The 19843-nt window shown below is 54.6% G+C and overlaps 2 protein-coding genes and 2 long non-coding RNA genes across 7 annotated transcripts; 2 read left to right on the top strand and 2 right to left on the bottom strand.

Moving 5' to 3' along the window:
* Positions 1 to 350: 350 nt before the first annotated feature.
* On the bottom strand, positions 351 to 5494 carry HOXC10 (homeobox C10). 2 transcript variants are annotated; one of them, XM_033436128.2, is made up of 3 exons: positions 4631 to 5484; positions 3806 to 3882; positions 1346 to 1480 (listed from the first exon to the last, which is right to left on the bottom strand). In XM_033436128.2, exons 1-3 carry the CDS (start codon positions 5379 to 5381, stop codon positions 1472 to 1474), a joined length of 837 nt encoding a protein of 278 aa, XP_033292019.1. In that variant the 5' UTR covers positions 5382 to 5484; the 3' UTR covers positions 1346 to 1471. The 2 variants fall into 2 exon arrangements, with proteins under 2 accessions (XP_004274281.1, XP_033292019.1); XM_004274233.3 differs by lacking the exon at positions 3806 to 3882 and having other exon boundaries at positions 351 to 1480; positions 4631 to 5494.
* Positions 5495 to 5927: 433 nt separating this feature from the next.
* Positions 5928 to 8746, top strand: LOC117202979 (uncharacterized). Of its 2 annotated transcripts, XR_007470121.1 has the most exons (3): positions 5928 to 6644; positions 6722 to 7241; positions 8123 to 8746. It is a non-coding gene; the product is annotated as an uncharacterized LOC117202979 (long non-coding RNA). The 2 variants fall into 2 exon arrangements; XR_004485518.2 differs by lacking the exon at positions 8123 to 8746 and having other exon boundaries at positions 6722 to 7404.
* Positions 8747 to 14229: 5483 nt separating this feature from the next.
* HOXC11 (homeobox C11) lies at positions 14230 to 17407 on the bottom strand. Of its 2 annotated transcripts, none has more exons than XM_004274234.3 (2): positions 16708 to 17407; positions 14230 to 15477 (listed from the first exon to the last, which is right to left on the bottom strand). In XM_004274234.3, exons 1-2 carry the CDS (start codon positions 17390 to 17392, stop codon positions 15245 to 15247), a joined length of 918 nt encoding a protein of 305 aa, XP_004274282.1. In that variant the 5' UTR covers positions 17393 to 17407; the 3' UTR covers positions 14230 to 15244. The 2 variants fall into 2 exon arrangements, with proteins under 2 accessions (XP_004274282.1, XP_049550410.1); XM_049694453.1 differs by having other exon boundaries at positions 16704 to 17395.
* A 30-nt stretch (positions 17408 to 17437) lies between these two features.
* On the top strand, positions 17438 to 19537 carry LOC117202981 (uncharacterized). The gene is made up of 3 exons (XR_004485521.2): positions 17438 to 17577; positions 17959 to 18108; positions 18816 to 19537. It is a non-coding gene; the product is annotated as an uncharacterized LOC117202981 (long non-coding RNA).
* The last annotated feature ends 306 nt before the right edge of the window (positions 19538 to 19843 follow it).

The raw sequence follows: 19843 nt of genomic DNA, 5'->3' as shown, positions 1-19843 counted from the left end.
TCCGTCTGCTCCTCAAGATTGCAGTTTGCTCTCTGCCTCTTTCCCTCCTCCAGTCACCTTTAAATGCATCTTTTACTGCAGCACCACATTATATTTGCAGATCATAAAATCCACCTCTCGCGCGCACCAAGACCGTCCTGACATTACTGTTTTATGACCTTGACTTATTGTGGTCACCTGGATAATATTTAAATCAACGTTATGGTCTCTCACTTACATTAAACCCGCCAAGAGACGTTCTAGAAAGGCTCTAGGAGATGAGTCAAACACAAAACACACACATCCACACACTCAGCCTCTTTGGGGGGAGGGTGTCGCTAAAAAAAACACTAAAAACAGAAAACCACCCATTTGAGGATCATGATTCTGGAAATTTATTAGGATTTTTTTCTCCATTAAGGAAGCTACATGCAAAAGATACAACGTACAGAATATCTTTAAATAACACAACTCCCAGACAGGGACAGGGCGATATTTGGGGGAGGGGCACTCTGTCTTTGCTTCACTATGTTCTATTTTAAATTAAAAAAAATTTTTTTGCTCCTCTGGATGGAATTTCTGAGATGGCAGTGCATGGGGGATGTGGGGGTGCTGGGAGAATGGGAGAAAAGCAGAAGGCAGTACAAATACGAGACTTCAAGCAGATTCTCAGAACGATTGGGAGGTGAAGACACAGAGAGGGTTTGGTGCAGGCGCTGGACGCTACGACAAACACACAAACACTAGCCGAACTTTCCAAAAACGTCTATTATTCTAAGGAGGAAATGCAGCAAGGAAGGAGCGATTCTGACTGTGCTCTTCGAGATTACAGACCTTCTCTGGTTGATTTTTTTTCCCTCTTTTTCCCCCTCTAATCGGGTGGATTCGACCTTAACTTTGCCTGGAGAACGGGATGCTATGTGTGAGTGCGTGGGTGAGTGAGGGGTTGACACACACACCAGCCACACTCCCACCCTCGTCTATGCGGGCACACCACACCCCACAACCCAGCACCCCATTTCTCATGCTTTAGGTGGACACATCTTCGCAGCAAGAACCATAGGTCCCTTGAAAGGAGTGTCTGAGGTCTTTGCCTTTTTTGCAGGCGTGTTGCATTTATACTCAGGGAGGAAAAAAAAATATACCACCAGGCACAAAGGGAGGAGGGGCGGGGAAAGGAGGGAATGGGGGGAAGAGGGTGAGTGGGAGGGGAGGCCCCTCGCTCAGGTGAAATTAAAATTGGAGGTCAGTTCCCGGATTCGATTCTCTCGGTTCATTTTCTTGAGTTTCATTCTGCGATTTTGAAACCAGATTTTGACTTGTCTGTCTGTAAGGTTAATGGTCTTGCTAATCTCCAGGCGGCGCTCTCGTGTCAAATACATATTGAACAGAAATTCTTTCTCCAATTCCAGCGTCTGGTGTTTAGTATAGGGACACCTCTTCTTCCTTCCGCTCTTTGCTGTCAGCCAATTTCCTGTGGTGTTTTCTGCCTTTATCTCCTCTGTTAAAAATAACATTATTTACATAAGTATCCCTCGAAGAGGCAACCCTCGCAGCACTGCAGCCTTGGCCAGCTTGCAGTGGGGGCAGCTGAGGGAGCACAGGGGAGCTGTTCTCGCCCCACAGGCCTGGCTGGTGGGGTCCTCCTGGCCTCAAGGCTCTTAGAATTTCTTTGGGGTCTAGACTTACAGGGGAGAAAGACAGAAAGTACTTGCCTCCAACGCGTCTATTAAATTTAATCACCCAATCCACCTTGACCTAGCATGTTCTGAGAACTCCTGCTCTCCCTCGGCTTGCTGACCCTGGTGTGCACTCTAAGCCTCCCCAGACCCCGCCTCCTCTCTGTTCCTTTCCAGCTCTGTAAAAATCCAACCAGAAGGAAAAAGTGTTTTCCAGGCCTCAGACCCGGTGGCAGAGGCCACCTCGCTGCCCAGAGCAATTTCCAGAGAGCTTTGACCCCTTTCAACACAGTGGAGGGATGTCGCCCCAGACTCTGCAGCCAGAGGCCATTGCAGCCGTCTCTGCACCAGATCCCCAGCCCTGGCTCCCACCTGAAGTGTCACAGAGTGACTCTACCCCATTGGATCTCCCATTGCCAGCTTTTCCTATCCCGGCCATTTCCCCCAGGAGTAACTGAGGCAGGGAGCTTGTGCAGGCAGCGGAGGTCAGGGGCAACAGCTATGGGGCATGCTGAGGAGTCCTCAGTCAACTGCCCTGGCCAGAGACCTAAGGTCAAGGGAGAGAGATCCTGAGGAAATGCAGCCTCCTGGAAATCTCCTGCCTAGTCTATGTAGGTATGTATGCATGCATGTTCATGTGTATTTCTGCAGAGATACACACTCCTATACATATGTACACACACAGGGATATGTACACATGTGTCTATTTATATCAGGAGATGCTATAAGTGTGGTGTGTATTTCCCTTTCCCTTATCTACAGCTTCTCCCCCCGCCCCCGGCACAAATTCTTGCTGAAATGAACCAGCCTTGCTCCTCAAGCAGCAGAAGAGACCTTGGCCATCTTTTCTAGGGAAAAACCCAGAGTCCAGAGACCCGAGAGGGACACCCAGAAAAGGACTCTGCTGATGGCTCTGTGCTCTATCTCCCCTTCTATGCCAAATGAAACTGCCAGGTTCCTGGATCTTAGCTTGATGGGGAGTGGGGTGGGGGCCCTAGGGGAACCAGGAGGCATCAGAAAATGCAAACTTGAGGCTGCAGTTTTAAACACTTTAATGTCCTTAATTCTGTTCCCACCTCTGCACCTGCAGCCTTCTGCCAAATTGTTTAAAGGCTCTCCACATCTAACTCTGTGCCATTTATTTTTTATTGGGGTTGTTGGGGTCTGGGGGAAGGGGAGAAATTACAAGTGGGGAGTCCGGCCCAAAGCCCTCTTGCCTCTGGCCTGGTGGGGGCACCAAAATGAGGGGGGCAGGCAAGAAGGGAGCAGGCAGAGTCAGAGGGATTAGTTGGGGTGGGAGGGTTTAGATGGTATGGGGATGGCAGGGGAGAAAGGGGACCCTACCAGAATGGGGGCAGTTTGAGCTAGGAGGTAGGCTTGTTAAACTTGACTTTGCTTTTGGTGGGGCTAGAACGCAGCTTTTCCTACCCTAAATCTGCACCCCAACCAAGCTCGGGGTATGGGGAGATGGTATAAAATTAAACTTTTGGGCTGCACACGTGCCACCAGTAAGGCTTCGTGGGTATGCGTGCCTCTCTCCCCCTCCCCCTCATGAACACACCCGTGCCCACCTTCTGGCTAGGGTCTCCATGGGCTGATTTGCCAAGGCGACCTTTGATTTGCAGAGGATATCCAAGAGGACGAGGGTCTGCCCTCACCCGCCAAAAGAGTGCGTGTGCATGTATGAGAGGGCATGCATGAGTGTGTGTGAGTGTGACACAGGTCGCCTCCGGGCATACGTGTGGACCGCATCCATATACAAACCGCCATAAGACCCAGGCCGCCCCCAGTCTGCTCAGTTTTCACTGTTTCATCTGCCTCTGCACCCAGAGCCCTTCCTACACACAGCCTCCAGTAGCCAGTGCTGTGGGGAGCAGGTTTATCCCCTGCCCGCCCCACCAGTTGGGCCTTTTCTGATGCTTTTTGCTCCAACTTTTCAGGGTAAGTCCCCTCAGCCTCCCTCCACTGCTCCCGTTTCCTCCACATTTTCTCCAGGTGTCAGAGAAGGGTCCTGAGGGCCCCCAGTACCTGCAGCAGAAATGAATCTTGAACCCCGAGCTTGAACTCTGGCTAGGCTTTCCCTCGCCACCAAAATTACAATAAAATCCAACCAAAGCCTCACTCCCTTTCAGGAGAAAACCGCTTACCATGCACACAGAAATTTCCCAACCACTCATTTGTAAGCTGCTTTTGGAAACCAACGGGAAAAATTTTTTTAACGTAACTATAAAAAAAAGGAAACAAAATTTCAAAGGGGAGACAAAAAACCTACAACATTCCAAATGCCCTGTTCCAACGCCATACGCAGCCTGGGCGTCTGGGGGAGGGAGGGACGTGGAGGGCAGCCCTTCACCTCCACCTCTTCCGGCCCCAGCACCGCTGCCAGAGGCCCCCGGCCGAGCCAAAAACCGCAGGAGCCCAAGCCACACGCACAAATCAGACCCACAAACAACAAATCGCGCCTCGCAGGAAACAATTTTCAACTGGGAAAACGCAGTAAAGCGAAATCCCCCTTCTCCCAAGTCTTTCCTAGTCCCTGGCCCAAGATCGCCATTTTAAGCTTTTTGCATGATTCTGACCTGAGCGGGGGTGGGGGTGGGGGGGTGGGGGAGTGGGGGGGGCATCAGCCTCCCAGGACACGAACGCAGAGCAAGCAAACCAAAGCCAGCACGCGCCCGGGATCGGTCCCCCGCCCTGGGCAACACAAGACGCTGCAGGCTGCCCGCCGTGCGCACCACCCCGGCCTCGGCGCCCACGGCCGCTGCCGCCGGCACCTCCACTTCGCCGCTTACCTTCCCTAGCCAAATGAGGCGCCACCAGCCTGGCGCTCAGCAGGCACGAGTCCCAAGCCGGGGTCGCATTCCCAAGACCGTCCAGGGCCTCCTCGGCCCAACCCTCTCCCTGCCCCCGCCCCGGCCACGAAGACCAAGTGCCCGAGCGTCCCACCCGGGCCACGGCCCAGGCGGCCTTACCTTTCGCTTCGTTATCCGAGGTGTCTGGGCTGGAGTCGGCGGTTTTGGCCCGATCCTTTTCGCTCTCCAAGGGGCTGCCTTTTGGGCCCGCCAGGCTCTGCTCGGTCTTGATCTCATTGGGGCTGGGGGTCTGGCTGTCGGACTTGGGGGTCTCAGGGAAACTCACTTTACCCCGGAGCTGGGGAGACTCCAGATGTTCGGCGCGCGGGTTGAGACTGGCCCGCTGCTCGAAAGGGGCTTCGAAGTCGTTGGCCCCGGCACAGTGGGGCGGCTTGTCCAGCGCGGAGTAGCTCGGGCTGGCGCGGTAGTAGCTGGGCACCGGCACCTCGTGCTCCCCGAGGCAGGACTCCTGCAGGGGGTGGGAGTAGAGAGCTGCCTCGGGGCCACTTTTCGCCCGCTTCTCTGCGCTGTACATGCAGCAGACATTCTCCTCCTTGACACTAGGTGGGTAGGAGCAGGAGGATAGCGGCCTGCCAACAGGTTGTTCCAGGCGGTAGGCGGCTTTGGGGTCGCCCCAGGAGTCCAGCTGCGAGAGGTAGGACGGGTAGGTGTTGAGGGCGAGGTTGGGGCTGCTGCCCTCGTCCCTCTTGGAGAGCGAGGGCGCGAGCCCGCAGCCCCTCATCACCCCGCAGTTGAAGTCACTCCCAGATTGCATATACATGCCTGCGCTCCGGCTATAGCGCTCTCCTCCGCCAGGCGCAACCAAGGGCTCCGCGTACGAGTTCGGAGTTACATTGCGAGGGCATGTCATTTTCAGAGAGAGGGGTTTTTAAGGAGCAATACTACTGCGGAGGAGCTGACATCTTTTTTTTTCCCCATCCGGGAGGGGGGGCGGTTGGAGGGGCGGGAGGGAAAAGAAGGGGAGGGGGGGAAATATCAGCTCCATAATTATCCGCGCATTCGGCCCTCACCATGTGACGGCTAGACCAATGGGATTTGAAAATGGCCTTGATGATTCAGACGGCCGTGACGTCAGCGGGGTCAAGTTGTCTGCAGGCGGAGCGCGCAGCGTGGAGTAACAGCGCCACCTAGCAGCCGCCTCGAGGTAGGGGCGCCGGAGCCCTTCCCCGCGAACAAAGGAAGGGCCCCCGCGGCGACTGGGGCAGGAGCGGGGTGGAGGGGGATGAGGGGGTTCTAGGGAGGATGGGGTTTGTTTACCCGGGAAGCAGCCTGTAACTCTTGGGGAGAGGGGAGCGGAGAGGGGGGAAAATGCGGGACAGAGTGAGAGAGCGAGGCAACTCGGGGCTCAAAACAGTCACATTCAAACTAAAAGGTCAAGACACGATTCAGGTACTTCTTCCCCTCCTCACCTCCTCTTTTCCTCGCCTTGGCCCCCGCCCCCACTTCTTCCCCTGGGATGGGAGTGGGGTGAGGTTTGGGGGAGGGATCCTGCGGGCAGAGAAAGGGAGAGGAAAAAGTTAAGGAATCCCAAACGGAACTAAAGTTTCTCCTCTCCTGCGTCCTCTTTCGTCGGTCTCGGCCCTTGGGGCTGGGAGCTCAGCTCGGGACCTCCCGTCACGGAAGTTGGTTGAGTTGCAAGTTCCCCGTGGGGATTGACGGGGAATCTCCAGTGTCTGGGGCAGGCCAGGGAGGAGGTCAAGATGACTTCAGGGCTGCTTGGGAGAGGGGGATTCCGAGGGGACTGAGGGGTCGCGGGAGGAGGAAGCCGGCAACCAGAGGCACCGGCTCCCCGACCAGGGAGCGCGGCCTGGACCTGGCTGGGTGGGCGGCTCCTGGGTTATCAACTCAGGGGCAGGAAGGCTTTGGCCTTGGAGCCGGTTCGGCTGCTCTGCTCCAGGCCCTGGCGGCCCTCGCTTTCCAGTTGACCTTGCCCCCACGAAAACAGGGAGCATTCCCAGAGAGAAAGAGGGAACCCTCGGGGCCTCGGGCGGTTTGGGGGAGTCATGTATCAACCGGGAAACCAAGGCAACGGACGCGACAAAATGCGACCCTGAGAAGTGTCCTTCAACAGAGCGATTTTTTTAAGAAAGGGAAGCGAGAAATAAGGGACAAGGTATGTTTCAAATAGTTCTTTACGTTTCTTCATCGCCTTTCTCACAAAGCGAACTTAACTCTCCACCCTTTCCTCAGGAAACGGAATCTGGAGTATAACTTGTCTTTCCGGTCGCCCCACATTTTCCCCTGGACCGAGCCATGGGTTTCGACTTTCCGAAGGGCTGGAGCCTGGCCGGGAAAAGACCAGAGCTCCAAGACGCCCTGGCGCGGAGGAGTGAGAAGGCTGGATCGCTTCTAGGGAGGCCCAAGCCCGCGGCTGCTAGAAGACGACTTCGGAAAGAAATCCTCCGAAATCTGTCATCCAGAGGGCGAGAGAAAAGGCGCAGGGGTCCCCGAACCCCGGGAAAACTGGAAGAGAATGTTTAATGTGTGACTTGCTGGCAGGGCCAGCCAGGGGAGATTTGAAATGCTTTCGTGTTTTCATTTACAGAGGTCGCCATGGGCTCGGCACAAGGGGTTGGCCCCGGCAAGGTTAGCCCGTTTAGGCCCCAGATGAGACTTGGGACGGCCCCGGTGGCAGTCAATCCAGGGAGCCATTTGTCCCACCCCGCGGGAAACGCAGACACTTTATGGCCACTCTGTTTGTATTATCTGCGTAAGTCTTTCCCCACCAGTTTGATCGAAACTGTTCGCTTTTACGAGGACCCAACGAAAATTCCCCGTAATATTTATCAGCCGAGGATAAAAATTTAGTATGGGAACTGATATTTCCTCATTTATGGGGCGATGAAATTAAAGACCAAAGCAATTGAGAATTATATGGCTTTGGGGGGGTTCCCTCCCCCCTCTTTCACATCTCCTTTATTTTCCTGCCTGGTGTCCCTGTCCCTGGAGTTTGGCATCCCAGTCTCCTGCCCTTGCCCCCCATATTGGGGTCTGCTGGGCCCTCTCCCCCAGACCCAGGTGCCGCTCGACCACCTCAGCTTCTCCTGGTCTTTCTCTCTGTGTTAGTAGCTGGGGGCCAGGACAGCATTCCCTGAGCCTCTCTGCCCAGGCCAGGCTGGGATCAGGTGGGGCTGCGGAAGGTTTCCAAGAGCCTCGAAGTGGAAGGGTCTGGGCCCAGCCTGGGAGGGGGTGAGGGAGGCGGCAGAGTGAAGGAGACAAACTCCAGATAACCTCTCAAAAACGTCAAGCCCCACGGCTTAACCTGGGGAACCAGCGGTAGAGAAGCAGAGTCACTCGGCTTTGAGACCTGTCTCCCCTACCAGCCTGACCCCCATCCCAAACTCACTCCTTACCTCAGCCCTGAGTGGGGATGGAGTCGCTTTCAGAATCCTTGCCATTATTAATGGAAATAATCCCCCTGGGAGAAGGAGCCTCGCGCCTCTACTCCCATCTCCTCACAAGAACGAATAGTGCTTAAAGTTGAAATAATTAGAAGTATGATAAACATGGCCCATTAATGAAAAAAGAAATCAAATTCATCAGCCTAAGTGGGACCCCCGGTGGGACAAATGTTTGCCTTTAATTACGCAGGAAAAACGCAAACCCGGAGCTGTTAAACAAGAACCGGAAGACGCCGACTTGAATAACTTGTTGGGTTTTTGCAAACTTGGGATTCTGCACCAGTGGAGACGAAAGGAAGGAAGACGTGAGGGTGAGGACGGAGAGAGGGGAGCATTCGTGCGGATTTGGGAAAGTACAGTCAGGTGTGGGTCCCAGCCCTGCCCCCTTGGGCTCCGTCTTTCCCGAGGCCACGAGCAAAGGCTGTTTCCGTCCTATTGTCCGGGCCTGGTGTTCAAAGGCACTCAGGCTGCCACAGCCACCCCACTTGCCGCCTGCCGCCACTGCTGGGCGCCTACCGGCTAAGCCCCACTGGGCCGAGACCCTCAGGCCTGCACCCCAAGGGAACCGGATTGGGGTCCAGAAGAAGTCTGTGTTGCTAAAATCACCCTGTTAAGCCATTTCCCCAACTTTCCAGGAGTGCTGCATCTATGCCTGACTCCCCGGGGCTCCCTCTTCTTGCCTCAACTTGGGGGATGTGAAAATCCAGGGGCTTCAGGCCAGATCGGCTCAGGCTGCACCTACCTTTTGACCAACCCCTCTACCCCGAGAGCTCTGGTCCCCGTGCCCTTCTTCCCGGTACCTAGACCCTGGAACTGCCGCCCGTGGGACTGTGACCAAGGGAGAGGTGAAGGGTGCTCCTCACAGACTTCAGGGTGGTCAGCGGGTTCCAGACGGCAGGCTGAGGACTGGGGCGCTAGGGGTCCCCATGTGAAAACAGAAGAAGGAAAATCTAGTGCTCAGTGAACAGAAAGGAACCTCGGCTGCTTTCCAGGCTCTAGCCCTCAAAGCACCCCAGAGGCACCCTGATTTCTCCAAGGAAAATTAGTGGAGCTTCCCCACAAGGCTAAGGACGCCATCTAGGAAATTCCAAAGGTGAGGTGAAAAGAAGGAAGAGTGTCTTTCCCTTTGGGATAAAATAATAAAATAATTATACAGTGTGTGTGTGTGTGTGTGTGTGTGTGTGTGTGTGTGTGTGTGTGGAAATCTCAAGTGAAATGGAAAACAAAATCACACCAGTGGTTAAAATTGCAGGGTTTTCCCCTCTTGTTTTGGAGGCCCAAATAAATCATTCTCTTCTCAAAACTTGAAGGAAAGATTTGCTTTCTTTTTCTTCGCTAACACCGGGCTCTGCTTCGGCTGAATTGGGAGCAGAAAAATCCCAGGCAAAAGACAGAATGCACCGAAGCCCCCCAAACGGATTTTCAAACAGGTACAAGAGGAAAGTGGGAGGCTGAGGACGCTTGGAGGGGCCTCTGGTCTACCCGGGATCTCGCTGCCACCCTGGCGGCAGCCTGGCCATCAGAGTCGCTCTCACATCTGGACGTTGTACACGTCTGCACCCAGATGCTCTGGAGGTTACCGCCTAGACCCGTACCTGACTTGGAGCTCGATTGCATGTACACGGCCACAGATATTAACTTTTACCCAAAAATGTACTCCCTAGGATCCCCGCATCCCGAAGAAGTCTGATAGCCAGCACAGCTGCCTTCTTGCCCTGCCGAAGCCAACCAGTTATTTAACTTTGCCTCCTGAATTGAAACCAGACAGTAAACACATCCAGTAGAAGCTTTGGGAGGAGGACGGGTGGGATGATGTCTTTGGCGGGCGGGACGGGGTGGGGGAAGCCTTGCTCCCCATATTATGGTTTGCGCCCAAGTTGCCCAGTGGGTCGTGTTTCCAGCCGGAGTCAGGGCTGCGGTCTGCCGGCTTACTTCGGAGAAAATCCCACTCCTCCTTTACTGGTTAACTTCCTTTTCGAAGATCTTTGTTTTCCATCTTTGTTTCCCCCCTCTTTCTTTCTTTTTCCATCTTCCTCCTTTCTCTTTATTTGTTTCTTTCTCTTTTTCTCTGCAATTCATTTGTTTCCTTCTCTTTTTCTGATCCTTTCTCTTTCTTGTGTTCCTTAGTTTTCTCTTCCTTCTTTCTTTCTTTGTTATACAATTTCTTTACTCTTTTCTTTCCTCCTAAATGCTTTCCTTCCCCTTGACTTTCTCCCCTAGCTCTTCTTGTTTTTCTCTGTTGTGCTGGGCGCCCTGAGGGGGAGAGCACGAGGTTCAGTAGCATCCCTTCCCAGCCCCACTGCTCAAGCTTGGAGTTGACCTTCGCCCGCCTTCAGCCTTAACTCTACTCCTCACAAGGCGAAGTGTAGGGCTGTCAGCCGCTGGCGGCCAGGGCTCAGCAGTCACTATCAGAGGGAAGGAAAAGCAGGCGCTGGGGCACATCCTGACCAACTCCGCTGGCTCCCGGAAGTGCCCAGGTCCAGGGCTTAGGTATCCTCAAGTCCATCACCCCGAAGAAGCCTCATCCACCAGGTCTGTCTTTGGAGAAGTTGCTCCATCTTTGTCCTGACTTCCAGAGATGAACATTAAAATAGTCCCTGTTTGAGCCCACTTGATACCCCAAGGCTGGAGCTAGGGAAAATGAAGGAGTGGGGTTCTGTCCATCCCAGGTGAGGGGCAGATCCAAGGGGTCACTCGCAGGCTTAGCAGTCCAAGGCCACGTCCCTATACAGGCACCTTTGTTCTTCAAGCTTCCTGGATTGCAGCCCGCTGGCCTTCCTTATCTCTCGGTCCTACAGTCACTGCAACCTCTGGGCAGGCATTTCTTGTCGTCTTGAATTCTGTCTTTCATCAAACCCTTTGTGGACTTTGCAGGAGGCAGGGTTGCAGGGCTGTGTGTGCAGAGACTCTTCCCAACTTAACGGTCTGAGTCAAGGTTATGGGTCTCCACTTTGTGCAGTGGGTTGAGGGTGTGTGCAGGGCTGTGTGTGTGTGTGTGTGTGTGTGTGTGTGAGAGAGAGAGAGAGAGAGAGAGAGAGAGAGAGAGAGAGAGAGGGAGAGAGGGAGAGAGAGGGAGAGAGAGATGCCTACAGGAGAACAAGAGGTTGTGATGGGGAAGACCTGGTCTAATTGACATTGTCCAAACTTTGCGGTTCTGTAAGGGTGTGTCTCAACAGCAGAGTGGCTGGGACTTTCCTAGCAGCCCCCAAAGCTGGATCCGAGGTGGACCTCAGGAAGGATTAATCCCAACCTTTAAGCCTTGTTTTGCCTTAGTCAGAGATACAGCTCCAGACATCCCCCCTCCCACCAGGACCTCAGAACCTCTCTCTCCCCAACCTCCCAGAGACCCTGAGACTTGGTTCCATGGCAAGACCAAAACTTTAAGTTTTTGAAAAAGAGAGGAGGAATCTTGTAAAACTTTTATGCCAAACAAAATTATAAAAACTTCCCGGGCGTTGCCTTTTCCAAAGGTTTATATGAATAATAAAGAGTGCAGTCGCGTGCACACAGTTCTGGCGGGCTCCGAGCTGGGAGGGTTCAACAAACAGCATTATCCAGCCCTGGGGCAACAGGAAACCCCAGGGGCTGGCCCCTTGAGGGAATATTGGCCCAGAAACGAATTGCCCTACAGATTCCGGAGAGGGGCGGGGAGAGGGAAGGGGTGGCGCCCTTGACTCCCTTGAAGTTCAAAGTTCTTTGTCCTGGTGAGAAAAACCCTCTCTGCCTTCAATCCACTCGAGAAATTATTCCCCAGGTAGTTTCTCCTCCTCCGATTGAGAAACGGCTCCAGGTATCCCCAACTCCATTCACCTTTCAGACACCTAGTCTGTAACTTTCTTCCTCGCCTAAAGCGGAGCTCCCCTTCTTCCCCATCTGGGACACCTAGAACCTGCGGGCTTTCTCTCAGAGGCGCTTGGCTGGGATCTGTGAACCGTCTTCCAAGGCGCCCTCGCATCACCATCCCCCAGCAACCTGGGGGTCTGCGTGACAAAGAAACATCAAACCCACTTCTCCTTTCAAGTCCCCCAGGTTCCCCCTGCACCCCCAAAGCCCATAGTGGGAGGGGGAGGAGCCCAGAGTGCTCTCTCAGCCCACACCACTTAATACCCTTGTAAACTCCCACGTGCGCTATAAACTTGGATTTTTACAACCAACATTCCTCCTTAGCTCCGGGAAACTTTGAACTCGGCCTCGGGTTTATTTACTGGTGGGGGGTGGGATTGGGGGACTGGGAGCTGAGAAAGGCTGGAGGAGAAGAGGCGGGGAAGGAGGTTGCCGGCAAGGGGGTAATGGAGTGGGAGTATGGGGTGTGTTGGGGGAGCCAAGACTGTCCACTGCGGATTTGTTTACTAGTTAGGGCGGAAGCGTTTTCTAACACAGGCCAGATTGGGTCGTTAAGGGCGAAATGAAACTGGGTTTAGAGGCGCGGGGTGGGGTGGGGGCACTTTATGGCGGCGTCTAGACGAGGCTCTTTTGTTCCCGGGCAGCGCCACGGCTGGAGGGGATTACCCAAAGAGGTTGAGCCCGGAGTGCCCCTGACCGCCAAGGGGGGTCGGACATCCCGGGGGCCCGAAGGTGGGTTTGTTGGGGGGACAGAGACCTCTTTTTTCTAATTTTTAGAAGGTCACCAAAGACTGGCAGCTTCCTGGGCTGGGATCATAGAAAGCTTTTGTTTTTCTTTCACCATGACACCCCGCCTTCCTTCAGAAATCCCTTCTAGAGCTGGGGATCTTTTCTGGGCTGCACATTGCAGGGAAAGTGGTAGCTTTGGATTTTCAATATTCTTCTCCAAAATCAAGAGCCATTTAGAGATCAGTATTTTGCTTTATAAGCAGGTTCTATATAGTTATCTCCATCCTATTTTATTGGAAGCACGGCTGGCAGGCCAATAGCCCTTGTTATGACTAGTGGATAAACATCATACCTAGAGATATCTCTCATGCACAAGTGCACGCGCATGCAAACGTGCACACACACACACACACACACAGAGACGATCCTCAGCTGCATTCCTTCCGACACTCACTACACACTGACAGTGGTTACACACCTCAGAGGACACAAGCCCTAGATGTGCATGTGGTCAGTTTTACTCCATACTATAAGCAAAAGAGTGCACATAATATTCCTTTTCGTGTGCACCCACAGGCATCCGACAAATATTTGTGTGGGCACATGAGGCAATTGTGGGGTTGTATATACACCCCAGTTTGCAAATTTTGTCTCAAGACCTACATTTACAAATGAGAGATTCAGATACCCCGTCATCAAAAACGACGGAACCTAGATGCAATAGTGCATAGTCGTGGTGCTTTTTTCTTTCACTCAACAGAATTATATTGACGAAAACATTTTCTTCGAATTACAGAAGAACCGTTCCAAAGAAAAGGGAAAGATGAGAGAATTGGTCCTAAACCTCTGCCCCCAAATAACGAATTTGGAACAGAGATCGCCAGAGTGCCCTCAACGAATGCGCTGAAAGGACTATAGTTATCTTTATCCGGAAGAAACATGCAGCAAATATATATATGGGTGTGGTGACCATCCTCACGGGTCACCTCCTTCCCCAGCGCCCCACCCCAAGCCAACCTCTTACAAAACAGATCTCTGGGGCTTTCCACGCTGGGAGACCAATGTACAAACATCAGGGTGGCCCCAGCCTAGGGTCTTGTTGTGTCTGGAGGAGCCCAGCCATTTGTGCTTGAGGGGAAGGGGCCCAGCCCTACCCTCCCACCCTCAGGGGCTGGCACGGTGCGGAAAGGGAGGGGGCTGGTTTCTCCCCCTCTCCCTTCCCTCCCTCAAAACTGTATATAAAAATTCCAATACAGTCTTCTCATAGAGGGAAAAAGAAGAAAAGAAAAAACGATAGCCCTACCCTCAACCCTACACATTTAACTGCCACAGACGGAGACATCTGGTGGGAGGGCGGTGGAGCCAAGAAAATTCCTATAAATTTAAATTCGATGATGGTTACAATTAACTCCACAACAAACGTGTGCTTAAACGGAAAGCGTTGCTGGGCGTTTGGACGCAGCTCGAGCTGCACGTGAGAAATGAGAGCTTTAAGAGTCGCAGTGGAAAGTCCTCAACTTGAGAGCGGGAGGAAGCTACCGCCGCACTCTTGCCCCTGCCCGTGGAGAGAGGGGTGCAGGCCCGCCAGCTCCGGCCTACCTCACCTTCACACGCCTGTCCTCCTCTGCTGGGCTCTGCCCGCCTGCTTCCACCTCCTCCGCCTTGGGAGCATTGAGGGTTTTAAGAGGAGAGGGGCTAATAAAAGGGTCAAATAAAATCATAATATTGAACAGAATGAAATATCTTTATTTGCCACCAAAAAAAAAAAAAAATTCACAGCAATCCCTCTGGGACAGGAGCCGGGTGGGGATTGCACACGTACACACGCACTCACGCACAAGGAGATGGGTGATTCAAATCTCATTCCAGGCGAGTCCTCCCCATATCCCCTCCGGGTAGAAAGAAATACTTGTGAAATTTATTTACAAAAATTCAGGCCTCAGCATGGGGGAGGCGTCCAATCCCGTCTCCCTACTGCCTCTTCCACCCCAATCTTTTTTTTTTTTAAAAAAAGAAGGTAACAAATGCATAGACTATAGCTATAAATTCGCGGAGTGGGGCACAGCTTGGAAAAAGGTTAGGAAACCTCAACGCACCAGTTAAGAAATTTCAAAGGAGGGCTCTACACGTTCAAGGGGGAGAACAACTAGGCTTGGGCAGGGCCTGGGCACAGACAGAGGTAGGACACGACTTTGCACACCTAACACCAGGTCAAAGGAACAGAAATTTCACAGCAAGGCGGGATCACATTTAGCTGCTCCCCAGCAGTGGGGAGTGGTGGGGTAGGGACAGGGAGCCCGGGAAGTCTCCCCTCGCAGACACGGTGTCCTAGCAGATCTTCTCACATGGGCAAGGGAAGGCTTGCAGTTCGAGGACTGTAAGGCTCTGGCGCCCACTACTCACGCCCCTCCCCCCACCCAATCCGAGCAGCAAGACATTGTCGCGAGGTGTGTTTTCTTTTAAATAAAGATTCTTGGCCTCGGCGCCAACGGTGTCCACTCGCCGTGGATCAGACACTTTCCTTCACCCCCCTTTCCAGGCCCGGTCCCTGTCCCACACTGAGTCAGACCAAGGTGAAGGAGGTTCCGGAAAGAAGTGCGGGCAACGGCAGTGGGGGCCAGCCCTGGCCACAGTCCAGTTTTCCACCCGCGGAAAGAAGGCGAGTTAGAAAATAAAAAATAAAAATAAAATAAAATAATCTCCCCCTTTCCCCCCTCCCCCCAAAGGGCCCGGTCCGCGGTTACAGCAGAGGATTTCCTGAGAAATACTGCAGCCGGTCTCTGCTTAGTTTTTTTTCTTTCATCCTTCTGTTCTGAAACCAAATTTTCACTTGTCGGTCCGTCAGGTTCAGCATCCGCGACAGCTGCAGCCGCTTTTCTTTGTTGATATACACGTTGAAGAAAAACTCTCGCTCCAGTTCCCGGATCTGGAATTTCGAATAAGGGCAGCGCTTCTTGCGGGTGCGGGGGGCGTCTGGAGGGGAGGGGAGGGGAGGGGGCAAGTGCGAGGAGAGGGGAAGAGAGACACGTGAGACCCCGGCGACCCCAGCCCCACCGCCCGGCAGCCCTCCCGCGGGCGCAGCGCTGGGCCGAGCCACGACCCCCTGGCAGGGCGAGCTCGTCCCGCATCCCGGGCCACCGTGGGACCCGCGCCCCCTCCCCTCGGACGAGGGCCGGGGCTGGCGGAGTCTGGGGGAGAAGGAAGCCAGCCGGGGCCAAGTGCGTCCCCGCGGACAACGCGCCCCCCCCCCACGACTTCTGCTCAGCCGGGCTCCTCTGCCCCTTCCTGCGCTGCCCTCCTAGTGACTCTGAAAATCCGCCTCCCCGCCCCCCCAGAAATCTGGGGGAACCGCGCAGAACAGGCGCAAAGAAGTGAGACCGGGCGAGAGTCGTGGGGAGGCAGGGAGGAAGCGAGCGAGCAGGCACCAAAGACACCCGAGAGCTGCTTCCGGGGGCCCTGGCGCCCCGGGACGCCCGGCGGGCCGCGCCTTCCCCGCGGCCAGGCTAGGCCGGCGCAGAGGCCGCGGGCCGCAGAGAAACGCTGAGCCCCAGGCCTGGAGCAGAGTGGAGCCCTGAGCCGCCTCGTCCCCACCCCCTGTCGCCGCTGACCCCCGGCTTGCTCCGGGTTCTGCTCAGGGACACGCGAACACAGTTTGAACATTTGGAAAATAGTTTTTGAAAGAAGCAGAGCGGCCCTCGCTGGCCTCCCCGGCCTCAGGTTCTGCTCCATTGCCTCTCTCCCCCACCACTCCCCCTCTCTGAGTTTCTCCCTGTCTTTCCCTTGCCCTCCCCTTTCTCCCCCTCCACCCCTCCCCTCCCTCCCGCCCCCCCGGCAGCCGGGCTCCCCATCCTTCCTTAAATGCTCCTCTAAGTTCACGATCAAAGTTAATATAGCCCGCGATGGTGGCGCTTTTAAAAATTTCACAGACCGAGGGAGATAACGGGGAGGGGGTTCACCCAGCTTTTCCAAAGAGCCCTTTTCCCTCCGTCCCCACCCCTTCTCCATCGTAAAAAGTCGAGTCGTTGGGAGAGAGGGCTTTGTAGGTTATAATAAAATCCTTTGAATGCTTATAAAACTCCACATAAAATCGGACTGACCCAAAACACGAGGCCGTCCCCGCTCGCCTCGCCTCCCCCCTACTCTCGCCCTCCCTCTCTGGCTCCCTCCCTCCTGCCCGCCTGTTTCACGGCCGCTGCTACCTACTGGGGGCGGCTCCCTTGGCCGGCTCCTTGGCCGCCGAGTGGGCTGAACCGGACGAGCTGGGATTCGTGTTTTCCTCCTCGGCCTCGGCCGCCTCGGGCCCCGCCTCAGCCCGGGACGCCAGTCCCGAGGCCGGGGGCGCCTCGGGCTCCCCCTTGGCCTCACCCTTGCCCGGGCAGGGGGGCTCGGCGGGCGCGTCGCCGCCACCGCAGTAGGCGTTGTCGAAGAAACGGTCGAAGGCTTGGGGCAGGACGCTGTTCTTGTTGACTGAGGAGTAGAAGCCGGCGGGGGCGGCGTGCGGGGCGCTGGGGTGGTGGTGGCCGCCGTAGGAGCCTTCGTTTTTCATGAGGATCTCGGTGACGGTGGAAGGAGGCAGGCACTCCCGGTGCATGAGCTCGTCGGCCGCCGCATAGCAGGAGGAATAGCTGTTCCGGTGGTGCCACTTGCCGGAGGGCTCCAGGCCGTAGGAGACCTCCCGGACCGGGGGCACTTGGGCCGGGTAGGGATAGGAGATCTGACGAGAGGGGGCCTGGGGCAGGAAGGAGGAGACCGTGGAGAACTCGGGCACGTAGTAAGTGCAACTGGGCAGATAGAGGTTGGAGGCGCAGCTCCCTCGCTCGCCGAAATCAGCGCCCCTCTCCTTGCGCGACGGCGAGCAGAAGTTGCCCAGGTTGACCGAGTTAAACATCGTTCTCTTCTCCTGCCGGCTCCAGATGGAGGTTTTGGACCTGATCTAGCGAGGGGGGAAAATTTGGGAAGGCGAGATGACGCGTTATCCGTCTTAGTCTCTCTCCCCGAGCACGTGATCCAAAGTAGATATTGTCATATATCAGTTCGGAGCACTTCGCAGTCGTAGGAGGGGTTCTCTCTTAGGTAAGATGGGGACGTTCAGGCGATTGGTTTGCAAACACCGCAGAAACATTATGAAAATCAATTGCAGATTTGTATTCGTTTTTCTCTTGACACTCCCCTCCTCTCCATTCCACAGAGCGAGCAAAGGAGGAGAGAGAGAGGGTTGGGGTGGGGTGGGCGGTGGGATGGGCGGGGGCGGGGGCTAGGAGGGGGTAATTGTATTTTTTTCTAGCTGCTGCTCTTCCCCCCCTCCAGGATTGGGAGAAGGAGGAGGGTTCTCACGTATGGGGGGGGGGTCTTGCCTCCTCCCCGTGATCAGCCCAAGACAGGGCTAGGGATGAAGACCTCTTTCCCCACTGCCTGATTCTGCCAGAGATGTGAATCTTTTCCCCCAACTCTCAGGGACTCTTACCCCACCAACCTGAAGAGGGTCACAGCGCGTGTTTACAAGAGTTTGAAGAAGTCGATTCTTTTCCTGGCCAGGGCTGGCTATCAAGGCTCCCTTTCCCCTTTGGAGAGACTCCCTGGAAGTGTATCTGAAGTTTCCCAAAGGTGAGGCGGCCCAGCAGCAAGCCAGTGTCCCAACTTTGTCTGGCTTGCTATGCTGCTGGTGGCTAGGGACTTAGATTAGTCATAAACAGTGGTAAGCAGTGAGCCAGCCGCCCAGCCGGTGCCTGGCGAAGTCTGGGAAAAACCTTCTCTAATGTTGTGTTAAATATTTAGTATGAGAGAGTGGCCCTGGGTGAATATTTCATGCCTGACTTTATTGTCAATCAATGCACAGAAAGCTACATCCACTGTGGATTTTTTAAGTCTCAAACCCGCAAGAAAGAGGTTGGAATGAGAGTCCTGTGTCTTCTCTGTCAGGGGCCCTTTGGGTTGGTGGTTCAGTCTCAGCTTCTTCACTGAAAAGAAGCCCAGTGTCGGCTCTAGGAAGGATATGGTGGAGGGACAGGGTTTGGGGCTCCTATCGTTGGACGCTGTGAGGTGGATGGTGGGGCCAGGTACAGGTCTCTGGAATAGACCAGCAGGGCAGTGGAAGGGAACTGAGGGCCCTGGGTGGGCTGGGCAGGGCCAGGGGTCACTCTCTAGTAGAAAACCCCAGCCCCTCTCCCTGCTCCCCGGGGGGCTGCAGCCAGGCCCTGGTGGGTGCCACTTTCCTGTTTCTCAGTCCTGCCCTTCCCTGCCAGCCTCCTGGGTGGCTGTGACCCCAGAGGTGGACTCAGTGGTTCTGAACTCCCTTGCCTTTCTTCCCACAGGACGCGTTTGAGCAGCTGAAAATCAGTTTATTGAAAGGTTCTAGACTGGGTACCAGAGCAACTGCCCACAAGCAGAAAGCAACCTGGCGTCCAAGGAGGAGCCGCTAGGGCATCATCTGTTCTGTTCAGATCAGCAGGAGGAACTGAAGCCCCCGGGGACGCAGTCCACCGCACCCTTAGGAAAAGCCAGAAATGGCCCAAACCCTCTTTTAACTCCTAACCCTTGTTTAAAATTGGTTTCCACTGTAAAAATATTATTTGTATTTGATTTTCCTTGTTGAACTTGACAAGGTACTGAGGCTCCGATAGTAGATGGGGAAGACACAAAAAATGGTACCTTGAGCCCAAATACAACCCCTCCCCAAATCATTCTTTCCCAACCCTCCTGTCTCCTCAAATTTGCTTTAGAGCAACACCTGGGTTGGAACAGCCTTGGCCATGGGTCCCATTCTCAGGGAGGCTCTGGCATACCCACGGATAGGTCCCTGGCATCCCTCTACCCATTCATTGCTGGGCACTGCTTCCCGAGCCCTCCTTTAGTCCTGGCCGGATCTTAAGTAAGGGCCAGATCTTAACTAAGGGCAAAAAGGAACTAGATTAGGACTTTGCTAACGAGAAGGCTGCAAGAAAAAAAAAAATCTGTTGCTTTTCCTCTTTCCCCTACCTCTTTTTATAGGGTGTACTGGGGCCGGCATTTTTAATTATAATGATGGGGAACTATGGACTATGGCTTTTATGGGGTTTGTGCTCTCCTCATTAAACCCGAGTTTATTGGAGGCAAAATGCTCCCCAAACAGTGATGGGAACTGGTAAGAGGGAGCTGAGAGGTACCCCTTGCAGAGGTGTGGGCGAGCATTCAGAGTCTCCACTCTGGCTTTCCCCACTTCCCCCCAGGGCCCTGGTTCCCCCTCAATCCTGGCCTCCTGGGCCTTGTGGGGCCCAAGCCCCCAAGGCAAATTCTGCACCGCCAGGGCCGACAGTGGGGAGGGGGTTTGCTTCCTGTGAGGAGACAGCTGTGGGCCTGAGCA

This window comes from Orcinus orca, chromosome 11 (assembly GCF_937001465.1).
Source record: "Orcinus orca chromosome 11, mOrcOrc1.1, whole genome shotgun sequence".
NCBI lineage: Eukaryota > Metazoa > Chordata > Mammalia > Artiodactyla > Delphinidae > Orcinus > Orcinus orca.
This window is presented reverse-complemented; position numbering and strand designations above follow the sequence as displayed.